Here is a 22647-nt window from a genome sequence, read left to right on the forward strand (position 1 = left end):
CAAGTGATGTACTAACATAATGTGGTTTACCCTGTACATACTGAATATGTAGTATCACCTACAACAAACTTTGTGAATTTGGACTCATTTCAATAATCACACATGAAGTCACATATTATTTCAGCACATTTGTGTGCCGAGTCATAAATACAACACAAAATGTGCAGATTTTTAAAAGCATTTATTTGGGTATGAATGTCACATATTACATTACCAACAACATATTTCACAATCAAGGCATTAATGTAACGATCTACATGTTTTATACTATCACTAATAAACAGCTAAGTACTTAATTGCTTCTATTTTAACACGGCACATAGCTCCACCCCTTCCGAAGCCATGCGCTCTTGCAGCAGGGAATACAAACAATTGCTATTGCGACATCCAGTGGATATATTTAGAACAGCAGTTTCTTTCATTCAAACATTTAGCCAATTTTTATACTAAGTGAACTCATCTCGCGGCCTGTATGTTTGACACCCCTGGGCAAGATGATTCAAAAGTTTGTGATTGTTCGGTATACAAAAAAACATAGAGTATCAATGTTGGCGTTAACACACTTTTTGTGTCTTTTTATGCGTTGAAATCAGAAAGGACACGCATTTCCAGAAATTAAAATGTTCATTAAATGTAGTATTGCCTGACAAAAAGTGATTTGATGTAATATTATGATATTTACACATTGCATATTTACACACACATATTTTACTAGACTACCCTTATTGGCATTACATAAATCACAGTACTGTACTGTTTACTTGTTGAAATAACCTTTTTAGAGCTAAAATCTACCCAAACGACCACTTTGCTGCTGCCAAAAATTGGTTTTAAGTGATATTTTGACAATGACACATCTTATCTCTGCATATTTTACTAGAATAGTCTTATGGGCATTACATATATCACAATCAAGTACTTGCTGTACTGTTTACTTGTTGAAATACCCTTGAAATCAATTATGGCAGCAGCAAAGTGGTCGGTAGATATTTGCTCTAAAAAGAGTATTTCAAAAAGTAAACAGTACAGTAGGTACTTGATTTTAATATACGTAATGCCCATAAGGGTATTCTAGTAAAATATGCAGGGATGAAATGTGTCAGTGGTCCTCGTCAGCCAAAGAACTTTGATTTTGGGGCGACAGCGGTAAAGTTTAGATCCATGAAGGAAAGAAGAAAGTGAATGAATGTTTATAACTGAATACATTTGCATATGCATAGGAATTTGTTTTCTTTTGTATTATTGTTTCAAGGAATTAAGTAACATTTATGAGAGCCTTTTTCCGAAACACAATATAGAATGTGAGATTTAACAGGTGTTATGCATGCATTTATCATTTGTTTTCAATATGGTTACAAAAAAGTGCGACCCCAAAAATGTACTCTGGGACCCCATTTTTATGACTTAATGGAGTCGCAGGGACCCCCATTTTTTTAAATAACCAAACGCCGACACTGACAAGATATTTTGTCTCGATTTTGCTTTATACAGCCAAATTGTATGCACATCTATTTGTGTATCTCCATATTATTTTTATCACAAGTCAAATTTCTCAGGCCGCTTCAAACATTGTATAACCTGCGGTGGAGGACCGGCAGTCAACTGATCCACGGAAAATTGCGATTTTACAGCATCAGTTTGTATCGGTCGCAGCTTGGCAGATTGAGCTTGTGATGTGAACGCCACCGGGCCCGCTGTTGTTCTCTGATGATCAATGAGAGAAACACCTTTTGCTAAATGCATGGTGTCCAACCTCAGAGCTCTCGTGATAATATCGTCCTTTATGGGAGACAACTTCCCCCGCTGAACACCCGTCCTACTTGCAGGTTTTGCTGGTTCAGCACTGCGAGCAGAATTCCATGAAGTTTCCATGATGTCAGACTGCTGTTGTTCGGGAAGGTCACTTTTTTTGACAGTTTTTCTTCTTTTGTTCACGATCTCATACTGAGGAGTGATCCAGTAATTGGCCATTGGATTATGCTCTGGCTTCCGTACTGATCGAGTTTTGTGTTGTTGTTGTGATGACCCGGCTGTATGTTTAGAAACAGAAGGGACTTTATTGTCACCCTTGGTTTCCAGTTTTCCTGCCAAACAAGACACGGGTGGCAGAACAGTTTCAGGGTCAAGCTTTGGGGGCAAACAAGCTTTTTGCTTTTTCTTAGGATAAGTGTCTTGTTTGGGACGAGGACTTGGTTCGTTACTTATCTTCTCACCACCAACAGACTTGCTCAGACTTATTTTGGCAACAGATGTCTTTGAAGAGACGCTTGTTTGCGACACAGGATTATTTTTCTGGCTTGTTCTAGGTTCAGGTGGTCGAAGGGATTTGCAGGTACCAGATTTTTGAATAATCTAGTCAGAGAAAGTGTGACATTCATTACAAAGTACATTCATTGCCCCATTATACTGTAGAAAATATCAAATGAAAAGGTACCTTGGGTGGTGTAGGCTCAGCTTGAGGTGTTCCATGTATTACTGGGAAGCATCCTTCAGACCAGACATCTGGAGTGATTGGCCTTGGTTCAGAATCCTCTGTTCTGGTTAATTCCATCGCATCTTCCCATTTATCTCGGCACATGAGGTGATGCTCTAAAGTTTGTATGAAGTAAACTTTGGCCCAAAATGCAGTGAAGGATGCTACCTGGAAAAGATGATAAGCAACATCAAACAAGATGGTATTGTAGTATTTGCGGTTACACGGTCAGTGATCAGGTCAATACAGTCGTGGTAAAAAGTTTACACACATGTGAAGGAGATAATGTCATGGCTGTCATAAGTTTCCAATAATTTCTACAACTCAAATTTTTTGGTGATAGAGTGATTGGAGCACATACTTGTTTGTCACAAAAAAACATTCATGAAGTTTGGTTCTTTTATGAATTTATTATGGGTCTCCTTGAAAATGTGACTGAATATGTTGGGTCAAAAGTATACATACAGCAATGTTAATATTTGGTTACATGTCCCTTGGTAAGTTTCACTGGAATAGGCACTTTTGGTAGCCGTCCGCAAGCTTCTGGTTGAATTTTTGACCACTCCTCTTGACATAATTGGTGCAGTTTAGCTTAATTTGTTAGTTTTTTGACATGGACTTGTTTCTTCAGCATTGTCCACACGATTATGTCAGGACTTTGGGAAGACCATTCTAAAACCTTAATTGTAGCCTGATTTAGCCATTCCTTTACCACTTTTGACGTGTTTTTGGGCTTGTTGTCCTGTTGGAACACCCAACTGCGCGCAAGACCTAACCTCCGGGCTGATGATTTTAGGTTGTTGTGAAGAATTTGGAGGTAATCCTCCTTTTTTTTGTCCCATTTACTCTCTGTAAAGCACCAGTTCCATTGGCAGCAAAGCAGGCCCAGAGCATAATACTCCTACCACCATGCTTGACGGTAGGCTTTGTGTTCTTGGGATTAAAGGCCTCACCTTTTCTCATCCAAACATATTGCTGCGTATTTTTAAAGTTAAAGTACCTTTGTGGCCAAACAGCTCAATTTGTGTTTTTCTTCCAGAAGGCCTTATCTTTGTCCCTGTGATGTCAGATGAAACAAAAATTGAGCTGTTTGACCACAATACAATTGGAAACTCAAGAAAGCAATGACATTATGTTTTTTACAAGTGTATGTAAACTTTTGACCACGACTGTACCTACTGTATGTCAGTTGAAAGATGAGTGAGGAGACTCCAACTGTCAAAACACACCCACATGGAACCTGTAATAAAACTGTTACCAAGTTTTTTTAAGCAAATAAAGGGTGTGCATTCAAGTAAAACATTAAAAATATATATCCTGGATGTCATTAAGACGATAAAATAGCTTTTGTGTCCAATTATTGGCCTTTTTTTAAGTTAATTTAAATTATACAAACAAATACTTACCTGTGATTAATCATGATTAATCAAAATTTTCAATTGTGATTCATTTAATTTGAAAAACAAACGTTTGACAGCTTTAGTTTTGATATATTTTACCTGTCTTTTAATGTGCACATTGTAACAGCCTTCCATGACCCGGGTCATCAATTCGGCCATTATCTCGCCAACTAAGTCTTCTGCTTCCTCACGGCTCAACATATCCATCCATTGGCTCCGAGTTAGACAACCAGGGATAATGTCTTCCTCCTCCGGCTCATGGGGCTGAGGTGGGCTCACCCTGGCAGGGGCCTTACTTTTGTCAGCTTGCGCTTTGGCTGCAGAGCGGGACATCCTCGCAGGTTTTTGGTTGTCCTATTTTAGCTTAAGAAAAGGGGGGTAAAATATAGAATAGAATAGAATAGAAAGTAACAATAGTAACAAAGCAACAATATTAGTAACACTTCTCAAAATCAAGCAGTGCAGTCATTTGCTACTGCAAACAACAATACAGTATCAAACACACATTTTTCAGATTGTGTCAGTTAAAATATGATTATTACTGTACCTATTATTTTGGAAACGTGTGAATGTAAGGCAATATGGTAAATCCTGTCTGAAAATATAAAAAAAAAACAACAAATTTGCACACTCTATTGGTGAATTTTATACCTGCAGTAAGCAGTGCAACAGCATGCTGGCTGTGGTTCATTTGAAAATAACTCTTTCATGTGTGTGATGTGAAGTGAAGTGAATTATATTTATGTAGCGCTTTTCTCTAGTGACTCAAAGCGCTTTACATAGTGACACCCAATATCTAAGTTACATTTAAACCAGTGTGGGTGGCACTGGGAGAAGGTGGGTAAAGTGTCTAGCCCAAGGACACAACAGCAGTGACTAGGATGGCGGAAGCGGGAATCGAACCTGCAACCCTCAAGTTGCTGGCACGGCCACTCTACCAACCGAGCTAAACCGCCCCCGATGTAATTTGTACCTCACGTGTAGTCTCTGTTATTGTATTTTATTGAAGCTGAGATAGGCGCCAGCGCCCCCCGCGACCCCAAAAGGGAATAAACGGTAGAAAATTGGAGGATGGATGAAGTAAATTCTAGTGTTAATTGGTTGAGAACACTGCACTGTCTGTTTTACTTTTAAACATTATACTAGATTTCGTATCTAAATAACCATCTACATTGTGGATAATTGGTCAGTGTATGTTTTGGTCATTGGATTATTAAAAAACTGGATATAGCGACTTGTCCAGGGTGTACACCGCCTTCCGCCCGATTGTAGCTGAGATAGGCGCCAGCGCCCTTTGTGACCCCAAAAGGAAATAAGCGGTAGGAAATGGATGGATGGATGGATAACCATCCACATTGTGGGTAATTGGTCAGTGTATGTTTTGGTCGTTTGATTATTAAAAAACTGGAGATGGCGACTTGTCCAGGGTGTACGCCGCCTTCCGCCTGAATGCAGCTGAGATAGGCCCCAGTCACCCCCTGCGACCCTGAAAGGGACAAGGGGTAGAAAAATGGACGGATGGTTCATTTGAATTTTGTTTTAGTATACAAAAATACAATTAAAATACAACGTTCTTCTTTTTTTGTGTTGAAAAGCAATAACTACATATAAAACGGTTTGATTTTCATTTTATGTAATATCACAAAATTGTTAATCAGAAACTGAAAACAGACCAAAACGGATGTTATTTTACATTTGCAGACACCGAAAGTTAATTTTTTTAAAGTAAAAGCGGGGATAATTATGCTCAATGCCCAAATCATACACTGACCGTTTTGATTTTCAATTTTCTTTCTAGATTTTTAAAATTAAATCCAATAATAATATTAATAAACCAGTCTATTTTCTATTTTTTTTCTATTTCCATTCCATCCATTTGCCTACCGCTTGTCCCTCTCGGAGTCGCCTGAGGTGCTGGAGCCTATCCCAGCTGCACTCGGGCGGAACATGAACCAACGTTAGAATGACCAAAACACACACTTACACGTGTGTAACATTTAAAATAGTGTAGCCATATCAGTGACCTGTTTGAGAGTGAACTACGACGACAAACTGACTTACCTTGAATTATTTTTGACTGACTAAACGCGACAATCTTCCTTTAGGCGTCCACTTCCTGGTGTGTATACGGGTTCCCTAGCAACGCAACACGTGACTGTGACGTAACACGACCTGGCGGCGATGTCTCTATGGCTGCGGGAGACGCCGAGAGTATTAGCCTGGAAAGAAGTGCTTACGTCACTTTGCACTAGAAATTTCAGATAAAGACAGCATGAAGTGTTGGACGGTTGCATGGACTCTGTAATAAACAGCAGTTACCCAGTCAGTTTTTAGATTTGGACGTCTTAGTTCCGGGTGGCTTCTTGCTAACAACCACCGAGCTGCTAATGCTAATGCTAAGGATCAGTCAGAAACCACTGACGTCATTGGTATAAAACAGCCCCTCTGTCTGGAATAAGGCACCTTTTTTTTTAGGATTACATACATTTATAGCGTCGTGTAACCTTCTCGATGTATCACAAAGAGAAGAGCATCCAGATTAAGAACAGCGCGTCTGCGTTGTACAACAACCTGAGCACGCTGCGCATCGCCCCGCGGCGCCTCACCCACTTCACGGTGGTCCACGCCAATGTGGTCAACATGGTCAGCGCGTCTTGGGACGGCCTCAACTACTCCACCCGTCAACTGCAGTCCAAGGAGCCCAACGTGGCCACAAGCCCATCGCTCATTATGCAGGCAAGGAGACAACATCAGATACTTTCTAAAAAAAAAAAAATAATGAGCATAACAATGTGATGTGCATCTGTGTTGTATTGCACCAACCAGGCTGCATTTTGTGTTTTGCCCTCTCGAGATATTCTGGTGGTAACTTCCCAAAGAGGCATCCAGGTGAGACCTTGTCATTTGTTTCATATAATTTATACTGTGGCCATTAATCAAAGTTTGCATTTGACCAGATGTATGAATCCGATGGCTCCATCATGGTGTACTGGCATGCACTGGAAACGCCTGAAACACCAACAGGTAAAGTAAAAGGTGCCTGAAACACCAACAGGTAAAGTAAACGGTGTTCATATGTCACGCGTTGTATAGATTTTAAAGCAGGAAACATTATGCGATTTCACTTTGCACAATAGGAGAAAGATTAAAGGCCTACTAAAATGAGATTTTCTTATTTAAACGGGGATAGCAGGTCCATTCTATGTGTCATACTTGATCATTTCGCGATATTGCCATATTTTTGCTGAAAGGATTTAGTAGAGAACATCCACGATAAAGTTTGCAACTTTTGGTCGCTAACAGAAAAGCCCTGTCTTTACCGGAAGTCGCAGACGATGACGTCACCAGTTGAGGGCTCCTCACATCCTCACATTGTTTTCAATGGGAGCCTCCAAAAAAAAGAGCTATTCGGACCGAGAAAACGACAATTTCCCCATTAATTTGAGCGAGGATGAAAGATTCGTGAATGAGGAAATTTAGAGTTGGGACGGATTCTGATGTTTTTAGACACATTTACTAGGATAATTCTGGGAAATCCCTTATCTTTCTATTGTGTTGCTAGTGTTTTAGTGAGTTTAACAGTACCTGATAGTCGGAGGGGTGTGTCCACGGGTGTCTTGACGCACAGTGTCTCAGGGAAGTCGACGGCAGCTTTATGGACGGCGCAAGCTCAGCTGATCTCCGGTAAGAAGCGACTTTTTACCACAATTTTCTCATCGAAACCTGCTGGTTGACATTCGGTCGGGATCCATGTTCGCTTGACCGCTGTGATCCATAGTAAAGTTTCACTTCCGGGAATTTCAAACAATGAATCACCTTTTGTTTGTGTGGCCAAAGGCTAAAGCTTCCCAACTCCATCTTTCTACTTTGACTTCTCCAATATTAATTGAACAAATTGCAAAAGATTCAGCAACACAGATCTCCAAAATACTGTTTAATTATGCGGTTAAAGCAGACGAGTTTTAGCTGTGTGTGTGTGTGTGCAGCGCTTATATTTCCTAACAGTCCGTGACGTCACGCGTACACGTCATCATTACGTGACGTTTTCAAGAAGAAACTCCCGGGAAATTTAAAATTGCAATTTAGTAAACTAAAAAGGCCGTATTGGCATGTGTTGCAATGTTAATATTTCATCATTGATATATAAACTATCAGACTGCGTGGTGTGTAGTAGTGGGTTTCAGTAGGCTTTTAAGCAGCACATATTATATCCTGCCCCCTCTCCACAAATCAACAATTGCTTGATTGATTGAAACTTTTATTAGTAGATTGCAGAGTACAGTACATATTCCGTACAATTGACCACTAAATGGTAACACCCGAATTAGTTGTTTAAGTTGGGGTCCACGTACAAACCCCGTTTCCATATGAGTTGGGAAATTGTGTTTGATGTAAATATAAACGGAATACAATGATTTGAAAATCATTTTCAACCCATATCCAGTTGAATATGCTACAAAGACAACATATCTGATGTTAAAACTGATATATATATTTTTTTGCAAATAATGAATAACTTTAAAATTTTATGCCAGCAACACGTGACAAAGAAGTTGGGAAAGGTGGCAATAAATACTGATAAAGTTGAGGAAAGCTCATCAAACACTTATTTTGAACATCCTACAGGTGTCCAGGTTAATTGGGAACAGGTGGGTGCCATGATTGGGTATAAAAGCAGCTTCCATGAAATGCTAAGTAATTCACAAACAAGGATGGGGTGAGGGTCACCAATTTGTAATCAAATTGTCAAACAGTTTTAGAACAACATTTCTCAACGAGCCATTACAAGGAATTCAGGGATTTTACCATCTACGGTCCGTAAAATCATCAAAAGGTTAAGATAATCTGGATAAATCACTGCACGTAAGCGATGATATTACAAACCTTTGTTCCCTCAGGCGGTACTGCATCAAAAACCGACATCAGTGTGTAAAGGATATCACCACATGGGCTCAGGAACATTTCATAAAACCACTATCAGTAACTACAGTTGGTCGCTATATCTGTAAGTGCAAGTTAAAACTCTACTATGCAAAGCGAAAGCCATTTATCAACCACACCCAGGAACGCCACCGGCTTCGCTGAGCCCGAGCTCATCTAAGATGGACTGTCTGACGACTCCACATTTCAAATTATGTTTAGAAACTGGACGTGGTGTTCTCCGAAAAAAGAGAAAAATAACCATCCGGATTGTTATAGGCGCAAAGTTCAAAAGCCAGCATCTGTGATGGTATGGGGGTGCATTAGTGCCCAAGGCCTGGGTAACTTACACATCTGTGAAGGCACCATTAATGCTGAATGGTCCATACAGGTTTTGGAGCAACATGTGTTGTCATCCAAGCAACGTTATCATGGACACCCCTGCTTATTTCAGCAAGACAATGCCAAGCCATGTGTCACAACAGCATGGCTTCGTAGTAAAAGAGTGCTGGTACTTTCCTGGCCCGCCTGCAGACCAGACATGTCTCCAATTGAAAATGTGTGGCGCATTATGAAGCGTAAAATACGACAACAAAACACCGGACTGTTGTACCACTTAAGCTGTACATCAAGCAAGAATTGTAAAGAATTCCACTTTCGAAGCTTCAACAATTAGTTTCCTAAGTTCCCAAACGTTTGAGTGTTGTTAAAAGAAAATGTGATGTAACACAGTGGTGAACATGGCCTTTCCCAACTACTTTGGCACGTGTTGCAACCATGAAATTCTAAGTTAATTATTATTTGCAAAAAAAAAAAGTTTATAAGTTTGAACATCAAATATCTTGTCTTTGTAGTGCATTCAACTGAATATGGGTTGAAAATGATTTGCAAATCATTGTATTCTGTTTATATTTACATCTAACACAATTTCCCAACTCATATGGAAACGGGGTTTGTAAATCAATTCATGGTACAAATATATACTATCAGCATAATACAGTCATCACACAAGTTAATCATCAGAGTATATACATTGAATTATTTACATTATTTATAATCCGGGGGGAGGGATGTGTGTGTTTGTGCGGGGGGGTTATTAGGTTTGGTTGATATCAACACTTCAGTCATCATCTGAGAAATGGACATTGAAACAGTGTAGATCTGACTTCGTAGGATATGTACAGCAGGTAGTGGACATAGCGAGATCAGAAAGCATAAGAACAAGTATGTACATTTGATTATTTACAATCCGGGGAGGTGGGATGTGGAGGGGGGGGGGGGGGGGGGTGTTCTTTTAGGGTTGAAGTTGACTGGATGTGTTCTTTTAGTGCGGTTTTGAAGGAGGATAGAGATGCACTTTCTTTTACACCTGTTGGAAGTGCATTCCATACTGATGTGGCATAGAAGGAGAATGAGTTAAGACCTTTGTTAGATTGGAATCTGGATTTAATGTTGTTTGTGGAGCTCCCCCTGGTGTTGTGGTTAAGGTGGTCCTTTACATTATGGAAGTAGTTTAACATGTATTTCGGTACCAGGGAGGTGTAGCGGATTTTATAGCCAAGGCTGGTATTTAGTTTGATCCGTGATCACAGATTATGTTCACACCTTGTTTGTTACACTTGTTTACCCTTTTGGGGAGATTAAGGCCCCGTTTACACTAAACCGGATAAGGTTATCCAGGGTAAGGCCATGTCTACACTAAGCCGGATAATCCCTTAAACGAACAATTATTTAGAAAGCAACTGACTGCAAAACATTTTTGGGAATTTTAAGGTTTATTTTGGGCCAAGTGTTATATAAAATAATAAAGCGATTTTATGATAATTCTAATCTACATTTAATGCACTTCCATGCAGTCGTTATCAGGGGTGTCCAAAGTGTGGCCCGTGGGCCATTTGTGACCCACAGCTCGAGTTTTGTTGGCTCGCAGCGTATTGCTGGAATAAAATCCATGCAAGAAAACACAAGCAAAAGGATATAACATAGGGAGAAACAGCTTTAGTTCTGATACTAATAACTAGAAGTGTCCAGATATATATAATTGATATTGGAAATCAGTCCAATACAAGTAAAATAACCAGTATCGGATTAGCGGAAGCTAGACATACAGTACATAATAGGTGTCCTTAATTGATAACAGCTAAGCACACAAGCTAGCCATATATTATAAGTGTCCTTCATTGAACAGTCTAATACAGCACATTTGTATATGTATCATCCATCCATTCATTTTCTATCACTTGTCCTTTTTGGGGCCGCGGGGGGTGCTGGAGCTTATCTCTGCTGCATTCGGGCGGAAGACGGTGTACACCTTGAACAAGTTGCCACCTCATCGCAGGACCAACACAGATAGACAACATTCACACACTAGGGCCAATTTAGTGTTGCCAATCAACTTATCCCCATGTGCATGTCTTTGGAGGTGGGAGGAAGCCGTAGTACTCAGGACCTTCGTATTGTGAGGCACATGCACTAACCCATGTTCCACCGCGTATCATGTTTATTAAAATTAATTAGACTTAGTCTTCTTAGACTTCCTTTTCATTGTCATTCAAATTTGAACTGTAGAGTACAGATAAGAACGGAATTTTGTTGCATTAGCTCATGGTAGTGCAGGATAAAGAAAGCAATAAGTTGCAGATATAAATAAATAGATTACTGTACAAATAAATATATTGCAGTTTTGCATATGCATCCAGGTTTACGGATGTATGTTATATTGTTTTTTATTTCAGCGAATTAATCCATTTTGGGGGGAACTGAGGGGATAGTTATGATGCGTTCAAGAGTCTAACGGCCTGAGGGAAGAAGCTGTTACAGAACCTGGAGGTTCTGCTTCGGAGGCTGCAGAACCTCTTCTGAGAGTCCAGCAGTGAAAACTGTCCTTGGTGGGGGTGGGAGGAGTCTTTGCAAATTTCTTGAGCCCTGGTCAGGCAGCAGCTTTTTGCGATCTCCTGGGTTTGGAGGAAGAGGAGTCCTGATAATCTTTTCCGCCGTCATCACCACTCTCTGGAGAGACTTCCAGTCTGAGGCATTGCAGGCTCCAGTCCAGACAGAGATGATGTTGGTCAGTAGGCTCTCTATAGTGCCTCTGTAAAATGTGGTGAGAATGGGGGGAGTGAGCTATGCTCTCTTCATCCTACATAAAACGTGTATGTGCTGCAGAGCTCTTTTTACATTAATACAAAAGTATTAGAAAACCCTTTTTAGTCTTTTGATTGGTTGATTGCAACCTTTATTAGTAGATTGTACAGTATATATTTTGTACAATTGACCACTAAATGGTAACACCCAAATAAGTTTTTCAACTTGTTTAAGTCGGGGTCCACGATCTGAGTACAGTTGTACACCACTGCATACTACAACCATAATAATCAATGTTAAATTGTCTGTGTGTCTGTGTCTGTGCCTCTTGCTGTAGGATTTGTGCAGATATACTATCTTTGTCGAGGAGCCTGTAATGATTATGTTCCGGTCATTATCACTGCTTATTCATCTGTGTGTGTTTTTCTCACAGCTCAAGCTGTGTTTGCACGAGGGATTGCTGCCGTTTGGGAGAATTACATATGCGTCGGTAAGTACTGATTGAATGATGGTGATGTCAAAATATTACATCAAAACATTTTACAGTCTTGTCACTTTCCTGTCCTTCCAGGCTTGTCCACCTGTGGAGTTCTGGTGTTTGATATTCCCAATAAAGGCAGTAATATCACACTTTCTGAGGTCCTTGAGGAGCACATGGAGCCCATCACAGACTTGGCTCCAGAGTGCTCTGGCAGCCAGGTACAGTACGTCGTGAAAGGTTGATTAATGTGGTACTTTTTGCATAAAGCCTCCTCTTGCAAATGTAAACGCTCTCCATTTCCCTGTCTATCTTCCATCAGGAGTGCATAGCTGACCTGGTCAGTGCAGACGATGGCGGCACTTTGTGTGTGTGGAAGTCAGGGGAGGAGTTTCAGCTTCTCAACAAAATTGGTGGATTTGAGTAAGTATTGAATGTGCTCTAGCTCAGGGGTGTCCAAACCTTTTCCAAATTTACAAAACAACTGAAGAAGGCGGGGGCCACTTTGATACTTTTTTGTACGTTAAAGATACTAAAACCAATACAATGTACAGTACATGTTAAATATGGGTGAATAAACACGACTTCTATTCTGGTTCACAACTTTTAATCAACTGCTGCACAGAGTTAAAAACGGAAACACTTTTTCCTTCCCGCCCATCAACACTGCGCATGCGTTAACTCAGTATATGGAGAAACATGTTTACAATCTTCCTATCTTTTATAAAATAACATTAAATAACACATGTTTCTTAAGAACAAATACATGTCTTTGTAAACAACAGAAACAATACAATCAACTTAGGTAAGAACCCATTTTCCTTCACTCAATGCTTTCAAAAGCATCAAGGGTGATGCCCCCTTTTTCGTAAGACAGTCAGCCAGTTGAGCTTTTGTTGCTGAACAAAGTACTTTTTGTATTTTTATGTTGTGAATAAGTTTTCTTTGATGCCACTTATATCTAACCGAAGCCTTTTCTCTGTTACCTGTTTTGTTGATCGAAGAGCATCATAGAAGGAATGATTATCAGTCACTCAAACTAACGCTGTAGCATTTAGACCAGTGGTGCCAGTAGCGATCTCAGAATAAAGGGTGGCAAGAAACACAGCATTGTCTATTCCATCCGACATGGCAAGAGTTTCTCCGGCAAGGGTGCTTCGCACCGCACGTCGAATTCTCTTGGACTGCCAGAAAACGGGAGAGAACTTACCTCCTTTTCCCATTGGGGTGATCAACATGCCCCCTTGTGTACCTCCATCATAAAGATTTCCCAATGACGCATCGCTGAATACAGTTAGGTTTAAGGCAGTATCATTTCCCAAATGTTGAAATTTTAAAGTCACTTTTCCAGCTTTCATTTTACGAACTAACTTATTAGCATTGTGAATTGATTGCACAGTCGCATTCTTTAGACTAGATGCCAGACCACAAGAATCAAACATTACATCAGGTCTTGTCTGTTTTGCCACCCAGAGTATCTGTCCTATTTTTAATCTGAGTTGTTCTGTCTCTGTTTCATTAAGAGGAGCATCTCTTTCTAGAGCACGGCCTGGCTGTAAGTGAATGGGGTGCAGACTTTCAATGTAGCTGTGCTGATGCAACTGTACAGAATCATTAACAGTTTCAATATCCATTCCCAAATAGCAGAAATTGTCATGTTCCTCACGTGCCACTTGGAACTCAGACTTCAGTTTAGGGATCACATTTTCTGAAAAGTTTGATGAGCCTGCCCACATAAAATCATCTACATGACATGCGAGTACACCTGTCACTGTGTTTTCATCAACCAGCCAATAAAATACTGCTGGGTCTACCTGTGACACTTTACCACCTGTGCTCAGCATGATTTCCTTCACCTTTTTGTACCAATAGAGAGATGCATCAGCAAGCCCATACACACACTTCTTTAGTTTCCAAATAACCCCCTTACAGTCAGCTTCTTGAGGAGGGTTGACATAAATGTCTCTCGACAACTCCATACCCTGTAAAAAGGCAGACTTGATGTCCATGGAATGGACTTTCCAATGATTTTGACAAATTACACTTAGCAATAGCCTTAGTGATTCAGAAGCACAGGTTGGTAATTCTTTTTGTAAATGTTTTAAATTAAATTCTTCAAACCCCCTTGCTGCTAGTCAGGCTTTAGGTACAATACCAGTGTCCCTTTCTTTGAGACTACAGACCCACCTAGTGGAGATACACTTTTGTCCTTTATTTTCAGTCTTTTCAAAAACATTTTTGCTTTTCCAGCTTTCTATCTCTGCCTGTTTGGCTGCATCAAATGATATGTCTTTTGTTATGAGTACATCAGGCTCCCCGACAGCTGACTCAGTGTTAAGATGCTGTACACATGACATGTCAACAGCCTCTTTTAGTCCAGTACTGCCATCAGGCTCAATATGCTGCACATTATACCAGTTTTTATAGGTTCCCGTTGCTTTACCTGCTCTACTGAGTACTTTAGCCTTATATGTTACACTTGTATCTCTTTTAAATGGGTTGTACTTGTATAGCACGTTTCTACCTTCAAGGTACTCAAAGTGCTTTGACACTACTTCCACATTTACCCTTTCACACACACATTCACACACTGATGGAGGGAGCTGCCATGCAAGGCGCTAACCAGCACCTATCAGGAGCAAGGGTGAAGTGTCTTGCTCTGGACACAACGGACGTGACGAGGTTGGTACTAGGTGGGGATTGAACCAGGGACCCTCGGGTTGCACACGGCCACTCTTTCACTGAGCCACGCTGTCCCTTTTCTCAAAAGTTACAATCTGTCCTGTTTTTAACTTCACATTAGAAGCAAGGAGAACATTATCACAGGCACTGTGATTCATTTGAGGTGCATCACTTTGAATTACACCTTCACTTGTGTTTCCCTCTCCATCACTGTCATGTTCACTTTCACTGTCTGTGTTTTTTTCATTATCTGAGCTACATGATGGTCTGTGTAAAGCATCTGTGTCACTATCAACGGTTATGTTCTCTTCATGTTTTTCACATCCTGTTTCAGTGTAAACCTTACTTTGTGTAATTTCCTTTTCTTTAATCTGTGTGTGCACCTTAAGTCGTGAGTGATGAACTCTAACTAGAATACCTCCATGTCTTACAAACACAACAGCTCCATCTTGACCAATCACCACTCCTGGTCCCTTCCACTCTGCACTATCTCCTCGTTTATAGTAAACCTTTTTTCCTGTCTCATATTTTTCATCTGTGTATCTAAGCTGTTTTCTTAATGCCCTTCTTATCCTTTCTGAACATTCAACTTCAGTGAAAGCCTTCCTTGAGGCATGCAAAGCTGATATGTGTTTTCCTACTCTTGTGCTCACTGTAGTGCCCTCTAGTGCAGGTAGCTCATTTACCAATACATTGGGAACGTTAGGATTTTGATCTAATACCAGTTGATGTGGACTATAACCATGTACACTGTGCATGCAGTTCTTAGCCATTAAGGCCCAGTCCAAGGCAGTGCTCCAGTCACAATCTTTTTCCTGTTCAACTTTCTGGATGATGTTCGTGAGTGTCTGATTATGACATTCCAACAGTCCGTTGCTCCATGAGCTGTATCCTGCGGTTGTCTTGATCTCGATATTGAAGTTTTCTGCCATGTCCCTGAACTCTTCATTGTTAAATTCTTCTCCGTAGTCACTGAAGAGCTTTTTGGGAGGACCATGAACACTTATCCATGTGTGGATGAAAGAGTTGACAATTACAGAAGATTTCCTGGTTTTCACAATATTTCCAGTGCTGAAACGTGTGAAATGGTCCATTATATGTAAATACCAAATGCCTGACTCAAGCTCGTGCTGGTCCACCGCCACAGTTTCATTGTATTCCAAAGCAAGAGGCAAACCAACAGCTGGCTTTGGCTTTGTCTTGCTATATCTTTGGCACATGTGACATGCATCCACTATTTTTTGCAAAATATTGAGACAGTCCCTGTCTTTGTTCCCTGAACTTTGAATTAGCCTATGCAGGCGATCTGCTGATGCATGGCCAAATTGTTTGTGAAGTTTGAGGAGAACCTTGTTTTTCTCGATTGTGGACATATTTTCTGTTACAATCAAGACTTCATCTTCAGCAAATAAATCTTGAATCTGACATTCCATGTCATCTTTGTCTCTTATGTCAACACAGTAGTGTCCTGAGCTGGTAAACTGAAGAGGTATCTGCTGCTTAAACATCACTGCCCTGTTGTTTTCTATGTCTAACATAGTTCCTGCCTTTTTTAATGATGTTTTACCCAGCAGGAGTGGAATATTAACTTTGACAACTTCTGTCTCAATGTTACACTTTGTCCATCCTATTTTAGCAGGTAGATGCACTTTTCTGGTGGAATGAATCAAATGTCCATCTCCAAAACGAAACAGTCTGTTGCTAGACCTTTCTGTACTTCTGAGCTTATTTACCTGCTTTTCATTGAGATTATCTACAAAACTTTCAAGCCACTTTTCTCCACACACTGTGCGAGTGCAGGCGGTGTCTATGATCGCTGAGCTTGCTGCTTCAGTCATAAGAATCTCATCTTTAGACTGGGGATCATTCGTTAACAGCGTGATATTAACTTCATCCAAATTGTCATTTTCAGTCAATCTTACTTGTTTGTGCTTTTTGTGCGGGCAGTCCTTTTCCCAGTGGCATGTGCTTTGACACACGGCACATCGTGATTGTTTACTGTACTTATCCAGTGGGTTTGTACCCGGTAACGGCGTCACCGATCTTTGTTGACCACGTGGTAACGGTGTGTTTCGTCTTCCTCTCCATTGTGGCTGTTCTGTGAGGAAAGCTGCATCCTGGTTCAGTTGTATCTCACTTGACTTGCCCGTTGTTTGACCTCCGAATATCCGTTTGAGAGCTGACTTCATTGACGAGAAGCTTAGCTCTGTGTTAGCCGTCAGTGCTACTAGCTGCCTGTCTTTCTCATCGAGGCAGGTTGTGTCAAGAAGTTTGAAGGCTAACACCGCATCGGGAAGTGTCATAGTGTACATTTTCATCCGGTTGTAGCGCTGTTCAAAGTCAATAATATAGTCCACCATTGAAACGGAACTGTTTTTGGTGATGCGGTCGAAATATGTGTACGCTTCGTATGCGCGAGCCTTTTCCTCTTTCAGGAAAACGTCATCCAGTTTTGCAAATAATGCCGTCATACTGTTGTCATTGTCCAACTCCTCCGCAGATATCTCCATTGCGATTTCTCTGGCTCTCCCTTCAAGTCCCAAAGCCAAAGCCAGTGCTTGCTTTTTTTTATTGAATTCTGTAACGCGCATCCGGATGTTAACTTCATTTTTCCAGCACTCGTATGGCTTGAACTCGTCAAACCTCGGCGGTATTTTATAGTTTGCAGCCATCCTCAACCATCCTCTGCTACCAATGTTAAATATGGGTGAATATACACGACTATTCTGGTTCACAACTTTTAATCAACTGCTGCACAGAGGAAAAACCGGAAACACCTTTTCCTTCCTGCCCATAAACACTGCGCAGTAACCCAGTATATGGAGAAACATGTTAACAGTACAGGCCAAAATTTTGGACACACCTTCTCCTCATTCAATGAATTTTCTTTATTTTCATGACTATTTTCATTGTAGATTGTCACTGAAGGCATCAAAACAATGAATGAACACATAAGGAGATGTGTAAATTAACAAACAGGTGTAATGACTAAAAACATGTTTTATATTCCAGTTTTTTCAAAATAGCCACCCTATTCTCTCATTACTGCTTTGCACACGCTTGGCATTCTCTCGATGAGCATCAAGCACACCTGTGAAGTGAAAACCATTTCAGGTGTCTACCTCTTGAAGCTCATCAAGAGAATGCCAAGAGTGTGCGAAAAAGTAATCAGAACGAAGGGTGGCTATTTTGAAGAACCGAGAATATAAAATAGGTTTTCAGTTGTTTTACCTTTTTTTGTTAAGTACATAACTCCACATGTGTTCATTCGTAGTTTTGATGCTTTCAGTGACAATCTGCAATGTAAATACTCATTAAAATAAAGAAAACGCATTGAATGAGAAGGTGTGTCCAAACTTTTGGCCTGTACTGTGGGTCATTCAATATGTACTGATATCTCAACAAAACATCTTGGCTATGTGTTCTTGTTAAACAATCTAATTTGTGTAATATTCAATCCTAGCCCTTGAGATATTTAATTTCTTATTAGGCCTCACTAATATTGTCATTACTCTGTCAACTAAAACCTTTTGGAGGGCTTTAGCACACTTGACAACTCAACATATTTTGCAAGAAATGTGTACACATGTTCATCATGACAGGATGCACGGGAATCAACAAAGGACTTAAACAGTAAGACAAGTTCCTCTCAGTTTTTTTCTGTTACGACCTCCGAGAAAGAAGAAAACATTTACACTCGCCGCTGCAACTATAAAGTATCATTAATCCATCAAATTGTTATAAGTACACCTTTTAATAACTTTGCATAATTACTAACATTAAAGACAACAAAAAAAGATTAATTACATATAGATCAACTTAAAATAAAGAATAACGTTGCTAACATTGTTTTTAGTCTCTGACAGAAAATATTTATAGTGCATCAATTTCCCCAAAAATAAATGAAATCCTCATGTTCACCTCTTTTAGCCATTTGATAATGAAATAAAATGACATAAATTCCAAAAATAATAATACATTCAAATTGATCAGCAACATTAACTTTGGAGAAAAAAAAATAAAAAAAATGTAACCTGCAAAAAAAATTATGCAACAATTGTTGCTATTTTTTATATAAATAAAAATACAAAAGTCAGGGTAATTGGTTACAACGAGCACATATTTTAGTGTACAGCTTTCCAAAGTGGTGTTTGAATCAAGATACCAACAAAGCATGTACCCAGGGTCACACGCTTCCCCTGATATCGTATCGCGCCCCCCAGGGGGTGCCGCCACACTATTTTAAAAGGACTGAGTAAGATGCACTGGTTGTTAGCAATTTTGATATTCAGGTTCCATTTTTGGGGAGATATGTTTCGTTTTCTTTGTCTTTTTGTGTAATGTTCTAATCTCAGACATGTTTATTTTGTCTTTAATGTGTGCGGGCCATTAAAAAACTGAGCTACAGGCAGCAAATGGCCCCCTGGCCGCACTTTGGACACCCCTGGTCTAGCTCAATCATTCACAGTAATAGAAGCCGCACATTATTTGTTGAATACATTTTTAGATGAGTCTTACATTCCTTAGTTAGAAATTGGGGATTTGTTTTAAAAGAAAAATCAAACCTTTACCTCATCATAAATTTGAAATAAAGTTACTGTACATTTCTCTTGGAGATAAAGTATATATTGATGTAATATAAATAACATGGTTTCCCTTTAGGTGTGTTACCCTTAAATGGGAACTGCACTTTTAGGGGGCAATCTTACCCATCATCCACAATTCCTATGTGAGACAAGAACATACATCCCTGATTTTTCTGTGTAAATATAAAAAACTGCTACTAATACGAGGGAAAAAAAGTATGAGATGTATCTATTCTGCCTATAAAGCGCTTTAAAAACATAAAACAAAAACTGCCAACAACGCTGCATTTACATGCTATGACCTGATATAGCGACATTAAAATTCTGGCAACTGAGCTGCCTTTTTTTTTTTTACTATAAAAACGGCAGTACTGTTTTTCCATATACACTAAATTTTGAGGTGAAATTATTGCAGCTTAGCATATTTTTTTACATTTGAGTTACAAAAAAAATATACTAATAAAATTCATTTAAAAAATGGTGTAATAATAGTATTCACTGTTAGAAGCGGCCCTCTGGGGGCCAAACATAACTGCGGTGTGGCCCTCAGTGAAAACGACTTTCACACCTCTGTCTTACACAGTCGTTTTGTGCTGTGCGTCACTGCGCATCATTACTGTATCTGTTTCTTTGCCGTCTTCTTGTTTTTTTTGTTCATCACTTGCTGCTCTAATGTAATTCCCACTTACCGCCGTCCTCATCCTTTGGTTTCATAACTGCATTGATCCTCCATCTTCTTGTCAGCATGAGCTGCTCCTCCGTAAAGCTGTGGAAAGGTACAGTGGTGGCCGGATATGGAACAGGCCAGATCCGTCTTTATGAGGCGGTGACGGGAATTCTGCACGCTGAGGTCAACGCCCACGCTCGCTGGATCTACTCGCTGGACGTTGCTCCGTTTTCCGGACTGGTTAGTTCAATAAAAGTAACACATTTTGTTTAGTGTTTACAAGGCTGCTTGTGCACTATAGCTCCTGTCTGCTGCCGAGGACTCTTTTGTGAGGGTGTGGCACATGACAGTAACTCCAGAAACCAACACCGTGGAGGTAAATCATCCAGAAACGCAATGCATCCTCATTTGGTTAGTCTGCATCCATTTCTCTTATTTCCTCTCAGGTTGCCCATCTACACAATGAGTGTGTAACAGACACACAAATCTGCGGCGCCAAGTTCTGTGACGGGGATGGCTACGCCTTTGCTGTGACAGGATATGACCTCAATGAGATTATCCGATACACGCAGACATAGTACATCACCTTTATCATGGCTGAGTACATTGATATCAAAACGGATGTAATGGGATATTTCCGCAGAGTCATCCAAATTTAGCGCAGTCAATAGGGGTATCGCATGACGTTCTTTTTTTTTTTGTAGAAGCGTCATTTCAGTTCGTTTGTGTCTTCAGATACATTTTTAAATATAGTGTGTGTGTATATATATATATATATATATATATATATATATATATATATATATATATATATAATGTGTATATGTACAGTATAGATATGTGTATGTATGTCCGTCTCTCTCTCTCTCTCTCTCTCTCTCTCTCTCTCCCTCTCTCTCTCTCTCTCTCTATATATATATATATATATATATATATATATATATATATATATAGACATACATAGTACAGGCCAAAAGTTTGGACACACCTCATTCAAAGGGTTTTCTTTATTTTCATGACTATTTACATTGTATATTGTCACTGAAGGCATAAAAACTATGAATAAACATGTGGAGTTATGTACTTCACAAAAAAGAGGTGAAATAACTGAAAACGTGTTTTATATTCTAGTTTCTTCAAAATAGCCACCCTTTGCTCTGATTACTGCTTTGAATATTTTTGGGATTCTCTCGATGAGCTTTAAGATGTAGTCACCTGAAAGGGTTTTCACTTACAGGTATCATAGAGGCCTTCAGTGACAAGTTACATGGTAAATAGTCATGAAGATAAAGTAAATATATTGAAATGAGAGGGTGTGTCCAAAATTTTGGCTTGTACTGTATATATATATATGTATATATATATATGTCAATTTTACCCGTTTGTTTTTAATTACATATTCTACTTATTTACTTGTACATTACATATATTGATTGATTTTGAGTTGAAAAAGAAGAATGTGTTACAAAAAAGTTCCACCAGAGGGCAGTGTGACTTTCGTCAACCCTATAATGGTACTGAAGTGTGTCCAGGTGGGATACTGTACAGAGACCATAGGCAGCACCATTTGGTTAAAAAGCATATATAAATTCACTTTTCACTTTTAAGGATTTTTTTTTTTCTGCTTCCAAACTTAAACAGTGTTGTTATAAAACTATCACACCAAATGTGATTTTTGGAAAATGAATATTCTTTTTCTTTTCTAACTAATGTGGTAAATTGATTGTTCTGGAAGAAATAAAGGGAATAGAAACGGGCACGCATATTTTAATTAGCAATAAACTAACTCTACTCACTTAATTCCTACTTTCTAAATGACTTTGCAAAAGACAACTGACTAGGAAAGCAGTCTCTAAACACAAGAAGATGATGTAATGTACCCTCATGTTTAGTTGGTACATGTGTTGTTATTTGTGAGCTGTTTGGACTGTTAAAAGTCATCAAGTGCACCTACTTTGTCTATTTGCTGATATTTCTTAAATTTTTACCCATTTTATAAATAACTAATGGTTAGCACAGAATGAAAGATAAGCTAGAACTTCCCAAACAATGAGCAAACACAATTTTTTAGTTTATTCATTACTTAAAGATCCTAAATTGTAAAGTGCTACAAATTGAGCATTGTGACTGATTGCAAACATGGTCTCTTGTGTCCTTATCACAGGTCACGTCTACTTGTTTTTGCCCCATTACGCGGCTAGGTATCGCTGTAATCCATTCACCTTATCGTGACGAGATAAGAAGAATCAGGTCAGAGAGGAATTGTACGCTGTTTGTCAGTCTGTGGCTCAACTAAATCCCTGAGTTGTAGTCCTTTTTTTTCTGGTTTCGCAGTCAACACTGGTCACATAACATCA

At 39.5% G+C, this 22647-nt stretch overlaps 2 protein-coding genes across 5 annotated transcripts; one reads left to right on the forward strand and one right to left on the reverse strand.

Moving 5' to 3' along the window:
* Window positions 1-165: 165 nt before the first annotated feature.
* Window positions 166-6623, reverse strand: LOC133556388 (uncharacterized protein C2orf81 homolog). 4 transcript variants are annotated; one of them, XM_061906266.1, is made up of 5 exons: window positions 5935-6623; window positions 4421-4468; window positions 3973-4236; window positions 2435-2641; window positions 166-2352 (listed from the first exon to the last, which is right to left on the reverse strand). In XM_061906266.1, the coding sequence occupies exons 3-5, from the start codon at window positions 4204-4206 to the stop codon at window positions 1537-1539; spliced, it is 1257 nt and encodes a 418-aa protein (XP_061762250.1). In that variant the 5' UTR covers window positions 4207-4236; window positions 4421-4468; window positions 5935-6623; the 3' UTR covers window positions 166-1536. The 4 variants fall into 4 exon arrangements, with proteins under 4 accessions (XP_061762250.1, XP_061762249.1, XP_061762248.1 ...); XM_061906265.1 differs by having other exon boundaries at window positions 4421-5359; XM_061906264.1 differs by lacking the exon at window positions 4421-4468.
* Window positions 6010-22239, forward strand: wdr54 (WD repeat domain 54). Its single transcript, XM_061906267.1, has 9 exons — window positions 6010-6609; window positions 6700-6762; window positions 6831-6897; window positions 12311-12367; window positions 12449-12576; window positions 12678-12778; window positions 20368-20530; window positions 20592-20666; window positions 20737-22239. The coding sequence occupies exons 1-9, from the start codon at window positions 6385-6387 to the stop codon at window positions 20866-20868; spliced, it is 1011 nt and encodes a 336-aa protein (XP_061762251.1). The 5' UTR covers window positions 6010-6384; the 3' UTR covers window positions 20869-22239.
* Window positions 22240-22647: the final 408 nt, after the last annotated feature.

This window comes from Nerophis ophidion, linkage group LG07 (assembly GCF_033978795.1).
Source record: "Nerophis ophidion isolate RoL-2023_Sa linkage group LG07, RoL_Noph_v1.0, whole genome shotgun sequence".
NCBI lineage: Eukaryota > Metazoa > Chordata > Actinopteri > Syngnathiformes > Syngnathidae > Nerophis > Nerophis ophidion.

What these genes read in the sequence shown, in the direction of transcription:
- LOC133556388 (XM_061906264.1), bottom strand. Translation starts at nt 4,206, where the DNA reads ATGTCCCGCTCTGCAGCCAAAGCGCAAGCTGACAAAAGTAAGGCCCCT. An exon ending in ATGTGCACATTAAAAGACAG is followed by an intron (nt 2,642 to 3,972) that starts GTAAAATATATC and finishes CATCTTTTCCAG; the next exon opens with GTAGCATCCTTCACTGCATT. An exon ending in CTGAGCCTACACCACCCAAG is followed by an intron (nt 2,353 to 2,434) that starts GTACCTTTTCAT and finishes TTCTCTGACTAG; the next exon opens with ATTATTCAAAAATCTGGTAC.
- wdr54 (XM_061906267.1), top strand. Translation starts at nt 6,385, where the DNA reads ATGTATCACAAAGAGAAGAGCATCCAGATTAAGAACAGCGCGTCTGCG. An exon ending in AACAAAATTGGTGGATTTGA is followed by an intron (nt 12,779 to 20,367) that starts GTAAGTATTGAA and finishes TCTTCTTGTCAG; the next exon opens with CATGAGCTGCTCCTCCGTAA. An exon ending in TTGCTCCGTTTTCCGGACTG is followed by an intron (nt 20,531 to 20,591) that starts GTTAGTTCAATA and finishes TGTGCACTATAG; the next exon opens with CTCCTGTCTGCTGCCGAGGA.